This window comes from Haplochromis burtoni, unplaced genomic scaffold (genome assembly GCF_018398535.1).
Source record: "Haplochromis burtoni strain Fernald_Lab_line unplaced genomic scaffold, NCSU_Asbu1 Contig_42, whole genome shotgun sequence".
In the NCBI taxonomy this organism is placed as follows: Eukaryota; Metazoa; Chordata; class Actinopteri; order Cichliformes; family Cichlidae; genus Haplochromis; species Haplochromis burtoni.
In genome coordinates, this window is record NW_024582403.1 from 1,109,384 (window position 1) to 1,129,452 (window position 20,069).

The 20,069-nt window shown below is 41.2% G+C and overlaps 2 protein-coding genes across 2 annotated transcripts; both read left to right on the forward strand.

Moving 5' to 3' along the window:
• Window positions 1-2,668: 2,668 nt before the first annotated feature.
• On the forward strand, window positions 2,669-9,850 carry lpl (lipoprotein lipase). Its single transcript, XM_005920790.1, has 10 exons — window positions 2,669-2,914; window positions 3,680-3,885; window positions 4,237-4,416; window positions 4,932-5,043; window positions 5,685-5,927; window positions 6,518-6,760; window positions 7,579-7,699; window positions 7,857-8,039; window positions 8,140-8,247; window positions 8,779-9,850. The coding sequence occupies exons 1-10, from the start codon at window positions 2,815-2,817 to the stop codon at window positions 8,828-8,830; spliced, it is 1,548 nt and encodes a 515-aa protein (XP_005920852.1). The 5' UTR covers window positions 2,669-2,814; the 3' UTR covers window positions 8,831-9,850.
• A 4,616-nt stretch (window positions 9,851-14,466) lies between these two features.
• On the forward strand, window positions 14,467-20,044 carry LOC102302104 (lipoprotein lipase). The gene is made up of 10 exons (XM_005920788.3): window positions 14,467-14,724; window positions 15,555-15,751; window positions 16,021-16,200; window positions 16,399-16,510; window positions 16,605-16,838; window positions 17,306-17,548; window positions 17,789-17,909; window positions 18,208-18,426; window positions 18,679-18,786; window positions 18,878-20,044. Exons 1-10 carry the CDS (start codon window positions 14,625-14,627, stop codon window positions 18,897-18,899), a joined length of 1,536 nt encoding a protein of 511 aa, XP_005920850.1. The 5' UTR covers window positions 14,467-14,624; the 3' UTR covers window positions 18,900-20,044.
• The last annotated feature ends 25 nt before the right edge of the window (window positions 20,045-20,069 follow it).

Here is a 20,069-nt window from a genome sequence, read left to right on the forward strand (position 1 = left end):
TTAAAAGGCTATTGTGTTTTTATTTATTTACAATGTTTTTTTTACAAACTTTTTTTCCATTTAGACTGAAGTAAAGATATTTCTGCTGTGAGTGCAGCAGATTGGGTGTCTCTGTGGTCCACTTTACCCATTTGCTGGCTTTTATTCTTACTTATTCTCTTTTATTTGTTGAGATATTGTGTCAGAGATTCACAGAGAGGAAGGTTTATTCGTTAAAATGGAATTTGTTTATACTCGTTTAAAAGGGCAATGTTTTTGTCAATTAAACAACTTGGGGAAAAGGTGTGCAGAATGTGCACAATCCTTTTCAGTCTCCACATATTTTAATCTTTCACATCAAACAGATAAACCTTGCTTACAACAGAGAACACACTATACAATTACACTGTGGGTAATCTAGGTTAAAAGTCAGCCTGTGTTTGTTGGCCTCTGTCTGGAGAAGAGAGGCACAAAATATTCTCACACAGGTGTTTTGGCATGAAAATCACTGTAAAAGTGAAATGCAGTTCTCGTAACATCCACATGCTTTTGATTTCACTGCTGCTTTGGTTCCCCCGAGGCCCTCACTAAAAGGCTTTAAGTATGCACATGCATCTAAGCAGCTTGTTTTATTTATATATGGTATAGGGGTGGGAAATGGTATTAAATTCTTCTTCTAAACCCAAAGAGAACAAAGACACTGTGAAGCATTAGACACCACGTCGTGCTTTTGGCGTTGCTACACAGTTGATGGCTCACCAGAGGTCCACCAATGAGAGAGGGGGCTCTGTAGCACACCCACGCTGTTCTGATCTGCTGGAGGTATGCTGAAGGCATGGACAGATTATCAGAGGTTGGGCCAGAGGGGCACAAAGATGCAAAAGCCTTCAACTCACACGGGAGAAAGATCTCCAGATTCACATCTCTTTGGGATTTTTTCACTGCCCCGTGCGCATTTTCAAAGACTTTGTCGATGCGCTTCTTCGGATCTGTTTTGTGTCAACACGCTTTCACTCCCACTTCATCATGCTTGATAAGAAGCATTGTCATGTTTTAATGCACTGGGTCCCCCCTCTAGTGTGATTTCTCAACTTGCAGCGCAGCATCTTTGTTGGCATGTCTGCAGTGAATACATCACAAGATTTTTGATCAAGAAGACACAAGTTTGTGTTCCTGCATAGGGCTCGTGCTGTATTTTCATTTTTTTACATTTTGTTTTAGTAGCTGTTTGGTTTGGTTTTGGAAAACGTCGCTGTTAGGGTTAAAATGCCCCTTTTTACACAAGATGTGTTAGAAGGAACACTTCTCCCGTTTGCAAAAAGCTCTGTTTTGTCAACTCCACAACAATAACCGCTGGGGTAATGATGCCACAAGCAGAAAACACCTGGCTGAGATCAGACTTATACCAGTACCACCGCCAAAGTAGTCAAAAATGTGAATATGAAATAAAAAAGAAAAGATCAGTGATACAAGCAGAAATATTTAGAATTTAAAGTGATTTGATTTATTGATGTAGACGATTTATTGATCTTGAAATAGGAAACATCAAGTAGGTTAATGTATTTTTAAGCTCATAATACATTTATAAGTATACATTTATTATGAATTGTATATTTTATTCTGTGTTTTACAAATGGTTTTTCTTCTTAGTGACAATCTGAATGCCTTTTCTGCCTCCTAGTGCTGGACATGGACAGGGCTGGCATTAGGAGTACACTGGCTTGTGACCAGTTTCATTAATTAGTCATCAAAAATTAAACGTAATCTAGGAAACTGAACCATAAATTCACACCTAGAAAATGAATATTTAACTTATGTAATATGTACTCCAGTATTCAAAGCCAGTACTTGTAGTGTTTACCATAAAGACGGAGCGACCTCTACTAACAAAACATGGCAACAGGTAGCCTATGATTAAAAAATTATTATTGTGGCACGCAACGCTTCACAGAAGTGATGTTTCCCCACAAGCACACGTCTCTCCATCTGGATATTTAAAAGGTTAAGTCCACCCAAATTACCAACACTCACTTCCACGCTGACACAACATGTTTTCATTGGATTCATTCCCCTGCCTCGATCCGCACTGTCTGACTGCGTGATTGTTCATTGCCCAACTAAAGTCATGACTCAATGGGCTGGTTTTCCCCCTGCCCTCATTTTTGTTCACTTTTATTTGAAGCACAAACTTACAGCAAGACGTTTAGCTGCATATTGTAAAGATTCTGAATATACTTTTTTAATTTTTTGGTAACATTTTTATATTAATTCAATAAGGTCGATCATAATTTTTTTTATTTAACCTTCTAGGGGGAAAACTCTTGAGATTAAAAGTCTCTTACAAGAATGTCCTGGTCAAGACGGACAGCGGTATGATCATATGTTGCATAAAATACTAACACATGCATCCAAATCCATACACCAGTTAATGAGTCTAATATGCTGTTTTAAATGTCACTGTTTGGCTGAAGTGTGAGGAAACTCTGGTGTTTTCCTAAAAATCCATTGTCTTGAATGGTAATTCATACCTAACCCTGTTATCACCGCGTAAATAAAACACTCTGTAAAGGGATGTGGATGATCTGTTCTCCTTCTCCTCGCTCACTCAGAGCTGGGGTAAACATCAGTCTCCGCCCTCGAACCTCCAGCCAATCGTACTTGAATATTCAAATAAGCCACCAATAAAGATGACCTGTAGCGGCAACTGTGACAGACCATAAGCAACTTCACTCCTCAGCTCCAGCTTCACACCACTTTCTGACCTCTCCAACAACAACTGGATCTACAACTGCTCCACCAGCATCCAGCAGCATTTCGAAGAAACACATCAATAAGATGGGAAAACAAAATATCTGCTTTTTAACTGCTTGGATAATTTTGGGAAAAATCTTTGCAACTTTTTCTTCAGACCTTGAATCCAACACCACCGCTTTTGGTAAGTGGCTGAGATACTTTTTATTTATTTTAAATTATTATTATCATATTACCCCGATGCTGCTCTCTTTAAATAAATGGATGCAGGTTAATTAATGCGCGCTGCACCGTGTTGACCGGTAATAACCTGGTAATAAGCGGACGGAGTTTAGGTCTTTAGCTCCATGTGTGACTGCGGCCAAGAGGCTTTTGTCCGAGGAAAGAGTAAAGCAGAAGGCATCAACACAGGAAAAACTAAAAGCAAAAAATATTCGCACATTTATTTTCGCAGTTTTATTATAAAACATGAAAAATATTAGAGTAGAAAAACACGATGCTCATATTTAATTAAGTTACCGCGCAAATTCAGTTTCATAGTCTGTCTCATAGGGAAAAAGTTATTATTGTTTACTTTACAAGATCCAGTTTTATTTCCGGAAAATCCACATTCTTCATTTTTTCACGAAACTTTCAAAACTTGTGCTGGTGGGAATCCAGGAGACAAAAGGGGGCGACACCGCCACGCTTTACACTCCTACTGCTCCACCGCTCACAATGCTTTATGCATCAGCAGTCCGAGGCGTAAGAATGATGCTGATTCACTTAATTTAAAAAAACTATGTCACCGTATTGTTTTGAAGAGTTTTCCGTCATTATTGAAAAGCTGCATTTAACTGAAACTTAATAACAGCGTAAAAAAGTGTCTTTGTCTCACCTGTCAACAGACACCCGCTTTTCTGTCATATCATAACAATCCAGCACTGCTTGTTTGTGTGTGTTGTAACAGCAAACACCACAGTCACCATTGATCAACTGCTGAATACCACTGAATGGCTCACCGACTTCACCGACATCGTGTCCAAGTTCTCCCTGCGCACCGCAGACACCCCGGATGATGACATGTGTTACATAGTACCTGGGAGGCCGGAAACCATCAAGGAGTGCAACTTTAATCCAGAAACACAGACCTTCATTGTGATACACGGCTGGACGGTATGTCACACTGAGCACACTTGACAGCCATGTTTTGCTCTTTGCAAATGACAGAAATACTTTGTTCTGATGTTGAAAAACCAAACCTACCAATTGTACTATTATTTTTGGGGCAGAATTGTAAACTTAATACAAAGCTACACTTGTAAGAGGAAACAGGCTGGGAAAGGAATGATAGGAAGTCCGTGCATTTTCTGTTTTAATGTGATTTATGGCCAGTCAGGCAGCAAAATTTGAACCTGATGATGCTTTGGCTGTTCTCCAACAACAGGACACAGAGCGAGGGCTAAGGCAAGAATAAATCATGCCATACTGCAGTTGAGCTCACACTAGCTTTGTGTGTTCCTGTAGGTAACAGGGATGTTTGAGAGCTGGGTGCCCAAGCTGGTGTCTGCTCTGTATGACCGTGTACCCACTGCTAATGTGATTGTGGTGGACTGGCTGTCCCGAGCCAACCAGCACTACCCGACCTCTGCCGCCTACACCAAACTAGTGGGTCGTGACGTCGCCAAGTTTGTTACCTGGATACAAGTGAGTGCTTTCACAGATAAGCAGCGGTTGACAACTAACTTAACACATTTTTTTTCTTTTTGGACGCCCATATTACCACAGCGCTGACTTGTCGTCAGTGTGCTGCCAGAGAAAGTTGCTTTACATGATGTAATGTTTTGTACCCCGTGGTGCTGCTGCGGATATGTTTTCCTACTGGTTATGATTTTAAATGCCAATAAAAATATTTTATGACCGCGTTTGTGGCTCACAACAGCGTCTCCTAACAAGGCTTAGTGGAGCGCATCTTTGGTTTGAACAAGGCTAAAAGGGGAACTGGCGTGAAGAATTTGTTTACATGAAGCTTGCAAAGATTTGGCAAACCCCAAATTACATAAAATGATCCCCTTTTTTGGAGGATTTCCAAAATTCTATGAACATTTGGAAAAGCTATAACCTACAGATAGTTTCGATCCCTCTTGCAAGTCTGCAGGATTCTCTGCAAACTGTTTTACGGGAGAGTAATATGTTCTTCTGACGCATTTCTTACCTTTCAGAACGAGCTGCAGTTGCCCTGGGACAGAGTTCATCTGCTGGGTTATAGTCTGGGAGCGCATGTTGCTGGAATTGCCGGAGACCTTACCAACCACAAAATCAGCCGGATCACAGGTAAGAGCATTAAGATATCAAATGGATTATTATCTGCTCACATTATAGATTTATTAGCACAATGGGTCAGTGTTGCCCTCTGACAGCACAGTCTCACACAACTGCATCATTACAGTTAAGATTGTGTAAGGTGTTTTAGCTGTAAGCACTGTGACCTGTTTTCAGATACCATTAAATACTAAATATAGTGTAAGTGCCTGTGTGTTAACATACCATACCATATGTATGAGTATTTTTTTCCAGTGCCGCTCTTAAAAGCACCTCAGCATGCCAGTGAAACATAATCTGGGCATGCATGTGTATCTACATCTACTGAGCTCCTGCCAGCTAGTGGCTCCAGGTTTTTTTTGCCACTATGACGTTGCTCCAGCTTTGAAATCTGTCTGACCTGCCAAGAATAATGGTGTGTTTACTGTGATCTAAGAGCTGCGCCCATTAAGAACCCACACTCACTGCCTCACATTGTTTTGAGCTTCAGCGGTTCTGCATAGGTGCAGTAAAAGGCCAAAATACTTTAATGTGCAGCTCTGTTAGTAAATCGATCTATAAAAGTGATCGCTTTCTTCTAGTACATCCAAATCTCTCCATATTTTCTTTGTTGTGACACAGTAAAAAAAACGCAAATCCCTCTTTTTCTCCAGGTCTGGATCCCGCCGGCCCCACGTTCGAGCACGCGGATGAACAGAGCACACTGTCCCGAGGCGATGCCCAGTTTGTGGATGTCCTGCACACCAACACCAGGGGCTCCCCGGACCGCAGCATTGGCATCCAGAGACCAGTGGGTCACATAGATATTTACCCCAACGGAGGCACCTTCCAGCCAGGCTGCGACATCCAGAACACTTTGATGGGAATTGCATTAGAAGGAATCAAAGGCCTCCAAAGTATGTCATACAAACCCTCCTTGCTTTTTGCTCTTGACTGCACTTTTACAAATATTCACTTTGAAGCACTTTGTTTAGGTTTGATTTGATTACTGATGGTAACACACAGCCAAATACAAATATAACCTGGATTCATAACAGCACATGCAGCATCACATAATCTTTGCTCTTCAACACCAAGAGTGAGTGTTTATGTTCAGTATAATGAGCAAAAACAGAAGATAATGGTGATCGGTTAAATTGTATAAACGATCGGTTTAACAAATGTCTGTAACAGTTCTTGTAAGTTTACGTGGCATCAACAGACACTGACTGTATAAAAGCTTTCAGGGCCGCAGTTAAAGCGTGTTTGCCTCCAGTCATAACAGACTTGCACTGTGACAGAGATTAAAGTACCTCTTGATGTTCTGCCCCCTCAGCTGTTGTACTTTAACAGAGCAGAGCAGAACTAAGTGGGAAATGGCTTGTGGGTCAGCATGTGTTAAAAAAACAGTAAAAGTCCAACACGAGGAAGTAATTTTCCATGTTTGCGTGACGTTACCTGGGCGACGTGCAGAAACCTTACACGTTCTTTGCTCTCTGTTTCGCAGATATGGACCAGCTTGTCAAATGCTCCCACGAGCGCTCCATCCACCTGTTCATCGACTCTCTGCTGAACATCGAGCAGCAGAGCGTGGCCTTCCGATGCAACTCCAAAGACACCTTCAACAAGGGAATGTGCCTCAGCTGCAGGAAGAACCGCTGCAACAAGATCGGCTACAACGTGAAAAAAGTCCGCACGGCCCGCAGCACAACGATGTACCTCAAGACTCGTGGAACGATGCCTTTCAAAGGTAAAAACCAGAAAAAAGGATGTGCATGTGAAAAGATTTGAGTATCTGTCAGTGATATTAAAGCAGAATGAATGGATGCTCCCTGCAGTGCAAAAGAGATTAAATTTAACATTTAACAGCTGAAGAAAATTCCAGCTGGTTTTATGTACTTTATGGAGGATTATAATGATTTAAGCCATTCACATACTTTATTAAAGTAATCCTCAGTCTATGAGCTACTGTTCTGTGGTGTTCTTAGTGTGCATGTGGTTTCCTGAAGCTGGAATTACTGGTAGTACTGGTAGTGTTGCTGACTCTTACTGCAACGACACGTGTACAAAAAGTATCACGCACTCAGAAGGTTACGAGAAGGTGTCATGGGTGTTTCCATTATCTGGAGGGGATGTTAAGGAAAAGTGAGACCAGTGGACACCAGCAATGGAAAAGTTTATTGACACAAGCCAACAGTGTTATTGTTAGAAACTTTGTGTTGACAGCTTAGCATGTTTTGTAGATACATAGGGTCTCCAACATGAATCAAGCCTCATTCGCCACTCAGTGACTTTTTTCAACAAAGATCTTTATTGAATTTTTCCTCTAATCTGGTACACGTCTTGAGCCGTGTCTGGGAATCTGGCTGTTAGTCATTTATGTGGCTTTGCAAATGAAACCAGCCAGGATTTACCGCAAATCCGTGTTTTAAATGCCAGTCTGTAAAGGTCACACTGAGATAGAGAAAGGTCCAGGTTACATAAGCTTTTCTAGTGATAAACAAACTTGGAGCAGTCAAATAAGAGAAGTGGGCTAATCTCTAACAACTGGATCCCCCCCTCTTACAGTTTTCCACTACCAGGTGAAGGCACATTTCTTCAGCCAGAACAAGCAGAGCTTCACGGAGCAGCCAATGAAGATTTCCCTGTATGGAACAAATGGAGAGAAGGAAGATATTCCTTTTGTTCTGTGAGTACATTAAACAGCATACATATTTACTTTTATAACTTTAAAACCAAGTTTGCAAAGACGTGCACATGTAGATTACAAGAAAAGGTAGACAAATCTAACAATCCGTGTAGAGAACCTTCAAATCTGAGCAGCTTCTCTTGTCTTAACCTTGCAGACCAGCCCTGAACAGCAACACCACTCAATCCTTCCTCATCACCACCGACACGGATATCGGAGACCTGATGATCGTGAAGCTGCGCTGGGAGCGGGATGCGTACATCAGCTGGTCAAACTGGTGGGGCAGCACCAAGTTCAACATCCGAAAACTTCGCATCAAGTGTGGAGAGACTCAGTCCAAGTAAGTTCAGACCTGCTGACATTTACGCACTGCAGTCTTGTGACGGAAAAATAATCATTTAGGATGTTAATAATGTTTTTTTTTCTCTGTGTGTATTCAGGGTGATCTTTAATGCAAAGGACGGAGAGTTTGTTGACCTCACCCGGGGAGGAGAGAACGCCGTCTTTGTCAAGTCAAAGGAAGACAAACAGAGCCGTAAAGAAAAACTGTAAGTTAAAGACAGTGAAACATTTTCTACTTTAAATAAAATCTTTAAGTGTTTGCCTAAATGTAAAAAGTAGATTTATCTTGTTAGAGAGATGTAGAGAACTCAATTTTCCCCTGAGCTGATAAATTGGAGGAAGTGGAAAAATGAGTAAATCAAACCTGAACCACAGAAATAGATCATTAAACTTTAATTAACAGTTACAAATGTATTAGAAAGAGTTTTAGGAAGAGACATTGGGTAGTTCAGGGGAGATTGAGCAGGTTTAGACATGCAAAGAGGAGAATTACTGGATGTATTAAGAGGGGAGGAGTTACCAGGCAAGATGAAAGGAGGACGGCCCGAAGATGTTTGTGGATGTGCATGACAGAGGAAAGTGTGGAGGCCAGGAGGAGATGAAATCTGAAAACAAGAGCAACAAGAATAAAACAATTATCACATTTGAATCCTATAGATAGCACTCTTTAGGTCCTGCGAGCTTTGTTTTTGCATTATCAAAGACAAGATGTCTCATTCTACTCTTCTTCTTCCCAGGGCGCACAAGCTTAAAACGAAGGGCAGCCTTTTTGGGCAGCAGGAAGCTTGAAGTTGCACTCAAACACCCACCGCGCGTATCATCTGTCCCTTCACACGTAGCCAAAGATGGGCAGCACACAGCAACGCTGGGAAAGCCTTCGCAAATAACTGGACACATATGAGATTTGCTGTGTTTTTTTTCTTCTTCTCCTGCTCTTGTATTTACTGAACTTCCCGTGCAACCAACTTAACCTCATCCACAGTGCTAGAAATCACGCTGCTGTAGCATGTTTCTTCTTGATGATGTGCTGACATTTTTAAGTAGCTGAACTGCTTTGTAATCATCATTTTTGCTTTTTGTATCCTATATGTACTGTTTATACCGACTTTGATATACTTTGACAGAAGCGATGTGTTTTCTGAGCCTTTGTGAACTTGGATTATTATTGATGTTTAAATAATCCAGAGTGATAGGCATAATTTTGGCACATCTTTGTTGGTTTTTTGTTTTTTAAATGTCCAAAGTGATTATTTTGTGCCCAACATTTGTCTTTACTTAACCACTAATTGCCAACAATCAACAGGGACCAAAGAAGCATTTACAATCTACTGAATGGAGAATCACAGTGGTCTTTGTAAATACCTTAATCAGTATCTTTTCAAATATGAGCTACATGGTAATATCTGATCTTTTGAAGTCTTGCTTGATCTTTGATTTTATTGGTTATTGTGTCACTGGTCACTTTAAAAGGCTCTCCGCCCCTCGAAGCAGTTCAGATGTTAAGGTCATTGAGGTTGCACTCCAATAAGGATATGCATTTTTGTTAGTTTTGGTAAACTGATCAAATTTTAAAGGATAAGTGCGCCTCTCGGTCAACAGCATCTCACCTGAAACAGTTTACCTCATTTCACTCAATTATAGCCATATACTAAAAGGTCAAACATTACAAAAAAATCACCCAAGCCTTTATGATTTGTGATGGACTGACATAAACGACAGCCATAATACATCTCAAGATTACTTCACCTTGTATTTATTGATTGTACATTTATATATTTGTATATAAAGCTGTAATATATTTTGGCAGGCTCCCGTTGTCATCTCTATTTTTTTACAATTCAAGCGGTTTGTGTTTTTGTGGGCGAGACCTTGGAAGGATCGATCAAATTGGTCCCAGTTCTAGCTGTTGATGGAACCGCTACTTTGAGCATGTGCAGATGCTGGTTAGGTAGGGGTCAACAGCCCTTGCTATCAAAAGAACAGAGCCTTATAATGAAGGCTACATGTATCAGCATCACTCATACATATAAATAATGCAGCAAATGTGTTCTGGTACCAGTTCTCAAGGACAAGGAGTGATGTGCAGATCTGTGGCGATGCCGATGAGCCACATCATGAAGATATGGGGAAGAGCTGTTGAAGCTAGGTTAAGACGAAGGGTGATGATTAGTGAGGAGCAGTGCAGCGCAGATGCAATGTTTGCTTTCAGAGTTTTGATGGAGAAGGTTAGATAGGGCGCCAAGATGACACCCTATCTAACCTCTGAGACTCTGAGCCCCTTCTTGTTTGCAGTGCTGATGGACGGGTTGAGAAATAAGTATATCAGAGTGACCACTCAGGTTGGGCCGTGTGAAGACAAAGTTAGAGCAGCAAAACTGAGATGGATTGGATTGGAGAGAAGGAATGGTGGAGATCCTGGATGAAGGATGTTGAATATGGCGCTGTCAGGCAGGAGGAAATGAGGAAGACTCCAGAGAAGATTTGTGGATGTAGTGAGAGGGGAATGGCATTACAGAGGATGGTGAAACTGAGGCAGAAGAAGAAGCTAAAGTTACATTTTCATTCCAGTAAAGCTTCTGCATGTGTGGCATTCATGAAATGATAAAACTGAAATCGTGAATGTTAGTGAAGACAAGGAAAAAAATATCTTGCTGTGAAAAGAGCTAGAAAAATATTCTGGCCACTTTGAGTGCTACCTGTGATTATACAAATGAATTTAATTAAATGTAGCTTACTTTGATAAGAAATTAAAAGTATAGCACCTGAGAATGCTGGAGATACACTCATGCTCTCTACTTGCTGACTTGCAGTTTTATGGCCTGGTACTTGATTGTATTTGTGGAGAGAGCCATGCTTGTACATTTTCAAACAATTTCAGTTTAGTTTGACTGAGAATGCGTGCTCGGATATTTTAATAAATGATACCTTCAGCTTCCCACATGTTACCATTTCCTGAGCAGCCGCTAAAACGGTTTCGACCACTGATACAGTTCTTAAAACTGCTTTTGCTCTTTTCATTAAAAGTACACTCTATAGCTAGGAGGACTCAAGCCATATAGGTGCATAAATCAGTGCTCACCACAGTACTGTAAAATTAAGGATAAGGTGCCAGGCAACAGATGATGTTGCCTGGCAACAGATGATGATTTACCCTAAAGAAGAATTGTTTATGTAAACACTCTTTTTTTACTACCCTTGTGTATAAAGACTGCAATATTACTTAAAAGTAACAGCTTTCCCGCACGGGTCCACAGCAGGCACACCTGTAACGCACACCTCAGCCCCACTCCACACTGTGGACTTCGGTGCTGGGGCTTCACGTGTGTCTCCTCCGAGGCTCAATCTGGGGAACTTTCACAGAATATGAAAACAACATATTCTGTTGGTTTCATTTTTTCCACAATACTCACATTCACCTGTACGGTGTTTCCTCATTATAAATAATGTGCCAGCAAACATGCCCATGTTGACCAACAGTGAGTAGCTATGGGTAGATTGTAGGGCTGTGTGCACAGGCAGCCCCACACTTATCCCACATGGCCCTCAAATGGGTGTGCCCAAGCAGGGCCCACAGCAGTTTTTTCCCCTTTGAGGCTCCACGTGGGTTTTCTATGGGTAAGTACACTGTGGACCATGTAGTAGTCCCAAAGGCCCAAAATGCTGTATGCCCTGTGTAGACACATCCACTTGAACCTGAATAGATGTGGGTTTGCTGTGCCCCCACAGCCCCACAGCTCACCTAAACCTAAACTTTCCTAAAAAGAGGAAAGCTGTTGTGCAACATTTGGAGTTTGGACCGGGATAATGAAATGAGATGTGGATGTTTTTTTATATTCTAGTTGTTTAAACTCTCAAAGCACAATCTGAATGTCAGCTGACGGCTGTTTTAGTTTTAAAGTTGATCAGGTCATGGCGTGATCTAATCTTCCAAACAAAACAACAAAAATTCCCCCGACTTTGTTTGTAATGTTTCATTTTCTATAATTCTGATACTCTGAAAATGCCTGATCCAATGTGAGGGGACTGTAGAAATCAGTATTTTCTTCTTTTAGCAGTGTCACTGGGGAATAACAGGATTTCTAACCTTCAGCCAAAGAGTTTCTTAGAGTCCATTTCACATTATTCATAAAGTATCACTAACATCATTGCTCATTTACTTTTCTGGGACACAAAGAAGGTTAAAGAGTTGTAACAGAACTTGGTGTGAGCAAGTGTAAGGTCAAGGTACAGGAAAGCATTTTTGTCCTTGTGGTCACTGTGGAAACTTTCCCTCATGACTTTCTGTTGCTGGTGAACAAGTGTTGTTGAAGCCACAAAGATGACTTTTCCATTTTTCCTGCTGCCCTCTCCAATCTGAAACTAGTGCTCAGGAAAAACGCTGCATGTATAAATGGTAACAAATTAACTATTCATATTTTTGCTTGGTTTAAAGCTGTTGCTGTCTTCTATAAGCCTAAAAAATACAAAGTTTTTCTCTGTTTGTCTTTTTTTGTGTGATTTTCTCGTATGCAACATGTGCCGTTCCTAGAAATCAGCTTGGGAAATAAACTTGGAAGTACATAAAATTAAAGACATTCTGTTGTCTCCAAACTTTAAGGAGGACTTACTGTTTGCCCATTTTTCATCTCAGCTGGAACCAACAAATCTTGGCTGTGGTCCGGCATGTTCTTCACTTCCCTTTAGTCACCAGGGGACGAGTGCTTCCCCTGAAAAGGCTGCAGAGGCAGGAGTGGAAAAACAAATGCAGTCACTGTTTTTCAAGGAAAATCCAATCATATTCAAAGAAGAATAAAAAGTAATGAAGCCAGCTGTTTTGTTGCAATACCAACATCTGGAGAGTGTGTGCAAAAAGAAGGAGAGGAGTGGAGCTTTTATTACACAGTATGGCCTGCACCTCATGTAACAGAGCAAAAATGAAGATATTGTGTAAAATATTTCTGTGTAGGTTCTCGGTCATCCAGGTCACAGTTGTCTTTTAAGTGTTTTGGAGACATTTCACCTCTCATTGAAAATGCTTCTCCTCTAAAACCAAAGGGTGGAGAGTCCCAGGTTTTTAAACCCTAGTCGGGGTTGTTCCTTAGGTGGTTGTCCTTGACCCACTATTAATCATATGCATCATCACATGAGCCCAGGTGTGAAAAAAGGCGTGTGTCATTAGCACTACAAGTTTTGGGTGAAACCACTTTGAGACCTTGAGATCACCTGACTCAAGGTGCGCTGGGAGTTGAAGCCCTTGGGCAGGAATCTCAAGACTGTACTGTTGGTGTCCAGTCCAGGTGAGGCTTAAAGTGGGTATTATTATTGATTTTGCAGGGTTTTACTCATTTTCCAAGTTAGATGCTCCATCAAACGCTCATTTTTATGGGAATAGCTTTTAGGGGGTCCCATTTCACAAATGATCATTTTATATGTGCTCATGTCTGAGTCAGATCACAAGTGATTTGTGAATAAAGTGTGAAGTAGCAGCAGTTTAGCAGTCAGAATCAAGAACTTGGATTTATTTAGAAAATTATATTAAAATGGACTTAAAAAAAGATCCGAACTTATATTAATTTGGTATGTACTGTATTTATTACACACTCTAACATACATAGTATATATCAGTCACTGCACCAGTAATTTTTTTGTATCTTGGAAATGGTGCAGTTGACTTTAACAAGCTTCTGACTCTTCAACCATCACTTCATCGGCCTCCTTCCCAGTTTTTCTTAGTGTCTTGTCCTGACGTTTTGGGCAACAACTCAGCAGCTGTAAAGCCAGCTACTCTTGCATGAATATGTGTCCATAATCTTAAACTTGTATCAGCAATACCTAGCCTATTTGGTAAGTAAATAGGTTAGGTATTGACCTATCACATGTAATAGGTCAAAGGTCAGAGTTTTAAAGCAATGGCGGCCAACTTTACTGCAAGAACCTCACTGATTGCTCAGTTAAGTTTCAGTCTTATCTTTCCAGTTTAAAAAAAATAATATAATATTGAATAAGAACTGTTTCTGAGTAGTGGAGCCCTGCAAACATGACGATGAATGATCTGAATGATGTGGAACTTTTGACTTATAAAAATCGGTTTAAAGCCATGTATGTATACAATTCAGCCTAGTTACACTATTTAAATATGAAAGTGCATTTCTTTACAGATTTAGTTAATCACACAGGAAGCACTGCAACAATGCAAACATGTATGCTAATCAGTGTCTCCTGCTGATCTGGCCGTGGTCGTGTGGTAGAAACATACACTGAATGCATTTAAAAAATAAATAGCGCTTTCTCGGGGTTCAATGAGTCGCTACACTGCCAAACACTGTTGCTATCGCTCCTCATAAAGCAGGCTTAATGATCTAGTTTACACATTTACTTTCCATTCCCCGCCCGAGGCCAGCAGCCAATGGCTTGTCAGAACTTCAGAAGCGCTATTTAAGACGCAGACAGTTCAAGGTGGTTCAGATATCAGCGCACTGCGCGCAACAGGACGCGCGGGCTTATTCCTTACTACAGGACTGCGTACACTCCCGGGCTGCGGCGTTTCATTGACTGATTTCGTCCTTAAAGATATTTTCTCCAAAAGGAATAAAGTGCAAAAGAAATGAGAGCGTGGAAAGTGCGGTTTCTGTGCTTCGTGGTGTTGAATGCAGCTGTGCAAAATGTGACGTCCTTGGAGGAAGAGCTCGCCGATTCTATTTTTGGTGAGTTGTCAGTTACTTCATCCACATTTAGGTCTGTATGTTTGTAGTTCTGCAGGTACGTGAGGTAAAAATTCCCGTGTAACTGTAACTTGGTGAAAACCAAGCGCAGTGCTTGTGTGTGTACAGTAGTTTCTACCTTGCCGGTGATATCAACGCGCTATAGGACATACTTTAGGTCACGTGTCTATGACTAAACTCATCTCTGATACTCTCCTCACTTACTATTCCCTGGAAGAGACGCTCTGAAATTGAAGCTAACGCTGGAAATTAGAGAAATAAACTGAAATGTTTCAGACTGTCAAATTATCCCAACCAACTGATTTATCCGGGTGTCATCATGTCTATTTATTTTCACAATATGATCCTCAAACTGTTGGAGCCTTTCATTTGGTAATTGTTTGCAAGAGTCTGGTGTCCACCTCCCCACACTTTGAAAATCAGTACAAAGCCCAGTCAGCTGACTGTGCCAGCAGGACCACAGAAACTTGGGCAGATTATATTCGGTGAGGTGGCAGGAACAAAGCTGAGAAACCCTTATGAGCCTCTGTGGAGCTCAGTCCTGACCAAGTGAACCCCTTAAACCCCTGAGCTTTGATCTCCTCTAAGGTGGAAGCTCATTTTCTGAGGGGCCCTGGGGGCGGACCTTATTGCCACCAGCAACTCAGCTAGCTGGTCAGACTTCTCAGACTTTCCAGCCAGACTATTAGATAAGATTTGTATATCTGATCAAAACACCAGGAAGCCAGAGGATTTGTTTCCCCTTCTTTATTTTTTTAAGAGTATAATGTCCTCTTAAACCATCCAGCTAACTGGATAATCTTCTCTGTCAGGTAACTTCCTCGATCCTGTGAAAGGCTTTTTTGACCACAAGGCTGAGAGCAATGCCACTGTTGCCAAATTCTCGCTCCGCAAGCCATCCCATCCCGATGATGACCTCTGCTACATCATTCCAGGAAAACCCGACTCCCTGGCAACCTGCACCTTCAACGGCACTTCCAAAACCTTTCTCATAATCCATGGCTGGACGGTAAGCAGAGATGCTTCAGCTTGTTTTAACCTGCCCCTATTTTCCAAAATATCCAGAGCTTTGTTTTCTTTTGAATCGAAAGGAGAATAAAAGACCGGGAATACCTTTCACCAAATTCTGGTGAGGTAGCATCTCACTAAAATAAAAAAATCATATTGACTGACAACCAGCCAAAGTATTTCCTGACATGTTGATCTGGAGGTGGCTTAAATTACACGCGTACACTAGTTTCACCTGTCAGGATTGATGTTTGTTTGTCTTTTCAACAGCTGAGTGGTATGTTTGAAAGCTGGATCCCTAAACTGGTATCGGCACTGTATGAGAGAGAGCAGACGGCCAACGTCATCGTGGTGGACTGGCTCAACTCGGCTCAGAATCACTATGTGGTCGCAGCTCAGAAAACCAAAGCAGTGGGGCAGGAGATCGCTCAGTTCATCGACTGGATCGAGGTTAGTTAAGCTCTTGATTTCACAGGTCTCATTAAATGCCCTTTCATTAAAATATCGATGAGTTAGTGTTATTTAACCTCAAGTATTTAAACGATGTGTTTATATGAGTAACAAAGAAAAAGCGAATGAAATTAAACCCAAAGGTAATGTGGAGTATTTCTTACACTCTGCTTAACTTAATTACTTTTGATTTTCAAGGAGACCACCAACATGCCTCTTGAGAACATTCACCTGATTGGCTACAGCCTCGGGGCCCACGTGGCCGGATTTGCTGGCAGCCATGCAACCAATAAAGTCGGAAGAATCACCGGTAAACAAGACAGAAGATTTCAGATGTTTGTTTTAAAGCTATTACCACAACAATAAAGTCGTGTAATGTTGGTCCTCCTCGTCTCTGTCTGAAGGTTTGGATCCCGCTGGTCCCGACTTCGAGGGCGAACACGCCCACAGGCGCCTCTCCCCAGATGATGCTCACTTCGTGGATGTCCTTCACACCTTCACACGCGGCTCTTTGGGTCTCAGCATCGGAATCCAGCAGCCCGTCGGCCACGTGGACATTTACCCCAACGGAGGCAGCTACCAGCCGGGCTGCAACCTCAGGGGAGCGCTGGAGAAGATCGCCAACTTTGGAATATTTGGTAAAAATAACTAAAATGACTGCAGCCCTGATTTTACTGTATCTGCACAGTGATTGTTGTATTCTTTTACGAAGAGAGTAAGAAACAGGTAAAGTTAGTTAAAGCGTTAATGAACTTTATTATGAAGCAATCAGATCAGAGGTTCAGCCACAATAAAACAAAATTAAGCACATTTTTTAGAAACACATAAGTGCCTATACACAGAGTGTGCCGCTTAGAAGCTTGTAACTGCTTGCTGCTGTCATTAATATCTTAGCAGTGGACATTGTTAATGACAGCTGCACAATGACGTCATTCACACCAGTGTGAAAATAAACAGAGGGTCCCAAACATGGCTGAGGAAAGGTCAGATTAAAAATAAGTAAATTTACCCGGAGCACGGTCAGCTACTGAATGGAAAAGTAATGTGTATGCAATGTAGAGAATTACAGCAGATAATAAATTGCATCCATTTCTTTCCTCCTCAGCTGTGTCGGACGCCGTCAAGTGTGAACACGAGCGTTCGGTTCACCTCTTCATCGACTCCCTGCTGAACGAGCAGGAAGCGGCCATGGCGTACAGATGTGGCAGCAACGACATGTTCGACCGCGGGATGTGCCTGAGCTGCCGGAAAAGCCGCTGCAACACGGTGGGCTACGACATCAGCAAGGTCCGCAAGCCTCGCAGCGTTCAGATGTACACCAAGACACGATCCTCCATGCCTTTCAGAGGTCAGCGGCATGCTCTTTAATATCATCGCTGTTATCACATGAAAGCTGATATATTTGCAGAAACAAAAAGCAAAGAATAATCTAAAAAACATCTCATACTTTCTGGGTTTGGTGACTTTTGAGATTCTAGTTGCTTCGGCTGAAACTTAAACCCATTAAATCTGGAGCAGTTTTATTACGTTAATTTACACGCATGCTTTCAGGTCCTTAAATGGTGCAAATTGTTGCTTTGTTTTGCAGTTTACCACTATCAGCTGAAGATCCACTTCTCCAGTAAGGTGAATAGCTCAGCTATGGAGCCCTCGCTTACTGTCTCGCTGTATGGAACCAGAGGAGAAGCTGAAAACCTGCAGCTTAAACTGTGAGTGAGGGTTTGAACCCTTATAAAGAAGAATTACTGCACAGTGACTTGCATTTTTCAAGTTACGAGTTGTTTTTAACACTTGCACAGTAATCAAAGAAAACAGCACGAGACAGAAACCATAAACAGAAAGAGGCAACCACACACAAACACATTTCACTGCTGGGCCTTTACAGCGTGCTTTCATCGCCATTTTATCATCTTTTATGGCACATACTTTACAAGCCTCAGTTAAATAAAACATGCTGGCTATGTGTATGCGTGGAGATCAACATTTCTTTCCGCCTGTGTCTGGCAGAAAGGAGAAAATTGTCACAAATAAGACCCATTCGTTCCTGCTGGTGACGGAGAAAGACATCGGTGACCTGCTGATGCTGAAGTTTAAATGGGAGGAGACAAACGGCTGGTCTGCGTCAAGCATGCTGAAGATGGTTTCCTCTTGGTGGTCTGGCAGCTCAGATGGCGCTAACGTGGCGGTTCACAAAATCCGCATTAGAGCGGGCGAGACGCAACAAAAGTGAGTTGCAGAACATTAAAGGTGTAGTTACCAAATAATTTCTGTCTGCCAGAAGAAAAAAAACTCGAGGCTTCCCTTGAGTTTTCCTGAAATGCCAGTGTTGGAGTTTCCATGATGGACCTCATAGAAATGTGTCTATTACTGGGATTTATGGCTAAAATATATCAAGCTTAAAGCACAGGCTTAAGCAGAATCTCACGGAGCTACTTGAACATGCACAGTTAAGCAGTATTTCATGAATTTCTCCCACAGGATGGTGTTCTGCATAAAAGATCCTGACGCTCAGAAGCTGACACAGGAGCTCACGTTTGTTAAATGTAAGGATCCGTGGAGGACGAACAGAAAGCGAACTCTAAGAAGGTGAGCTTGCCTCTGTGTTAACTCTACTCTTTACCATTGCATTACTGCTAACGCTGATAAATAACAATACATTTGCTGCTTCTGTCTGTAGAGTAACTCTGGAGAACCACTGATCGTGAAGACAAGACGCTCTCCACCATCCCCTTTGTCCATTTCAGCACTTAGCAGATAATTTATACACTAGTAACTTTTATACACCAGTAAATATCTGAAAGCCTTTATCACCTTGTATATATCCAAATAGGTATAATGTTTAAAACAATATGTATGTGAATACTATGTCATACTTTGTTAAAAAAAAAAAAAGTAATTTAATGACTTTTTCATGATTGTTGTACTACTAGTAAATCGTACTGGCCAGATCAACAAAGTTTGGTTGTAGAGGTACTAATGCCCTGATGTGTAGTACAATAATAATATTTCATATAAAGGAAGCACTGTGAAATATAATAGAGTGACACCTCTGAAAATGAGGAAAAATAATATTAAAGATGTATTTTTTGTGTTTTAAGCAGTAGGTTACAGTTTAGTTACCTTTTTGTGTTACCTAAGTAAGTACTAAGTTACCTGAGTCACCGAGCATTCACCACTGTGACTCTCAGCGCTGTATGTGACTGTGGGACCTGTATCAGTGTGCCTTACTGTAAACAAGCAGCAGAAGCTTTTCGGCTTTTTATTGTTGCCTTCCAACTCGGCGTCCGTTGTTCTTACTGTATGAACTTATACTGAAGTACTCAAAGCTGAAAAAGGTATTATTTTTAATGCTTTTGCATGTTTTACTGCTTCACTTCTGCAAGAAGACGTTACTTTGAAGCTGTCACCTCAAAGAAGAGCTCGAAAGCAAAGCTTCTATTAATGTTTGTGATGTGTGGTCTTTGTAAAGTGCAATGTCTGCTGTGGATAAGATTTTATTTTTTGGCTCATGCTCATTCAATTATGCATTTCCAGTTAGTAAGCAATACTTGAACCTCAGTTCTTCAGAGGTATTGTACTGTAATGATTGTGACTTTAAAAAAAAGGTATTTTGCACTTAAAACAGGGAAAGAGAAAACAACTCACCTGTACAATAAATGTAAATACTATAATATAGATACTGGAGTCTCTTATATGGAGCGCTGCTAGTTATATATTTTCACCTCTCTGTGAATTTGATCTATAAAAAGTGTGTTCATGTAATCACTGTACATCACTGTACATAGCTGTAAATACGTCTCTGTATTGTATAAATTCTTTAATAAAACCAGTGTGTCGCCTGAGAGGTCATCTTGAGCTTGCATTTTTTT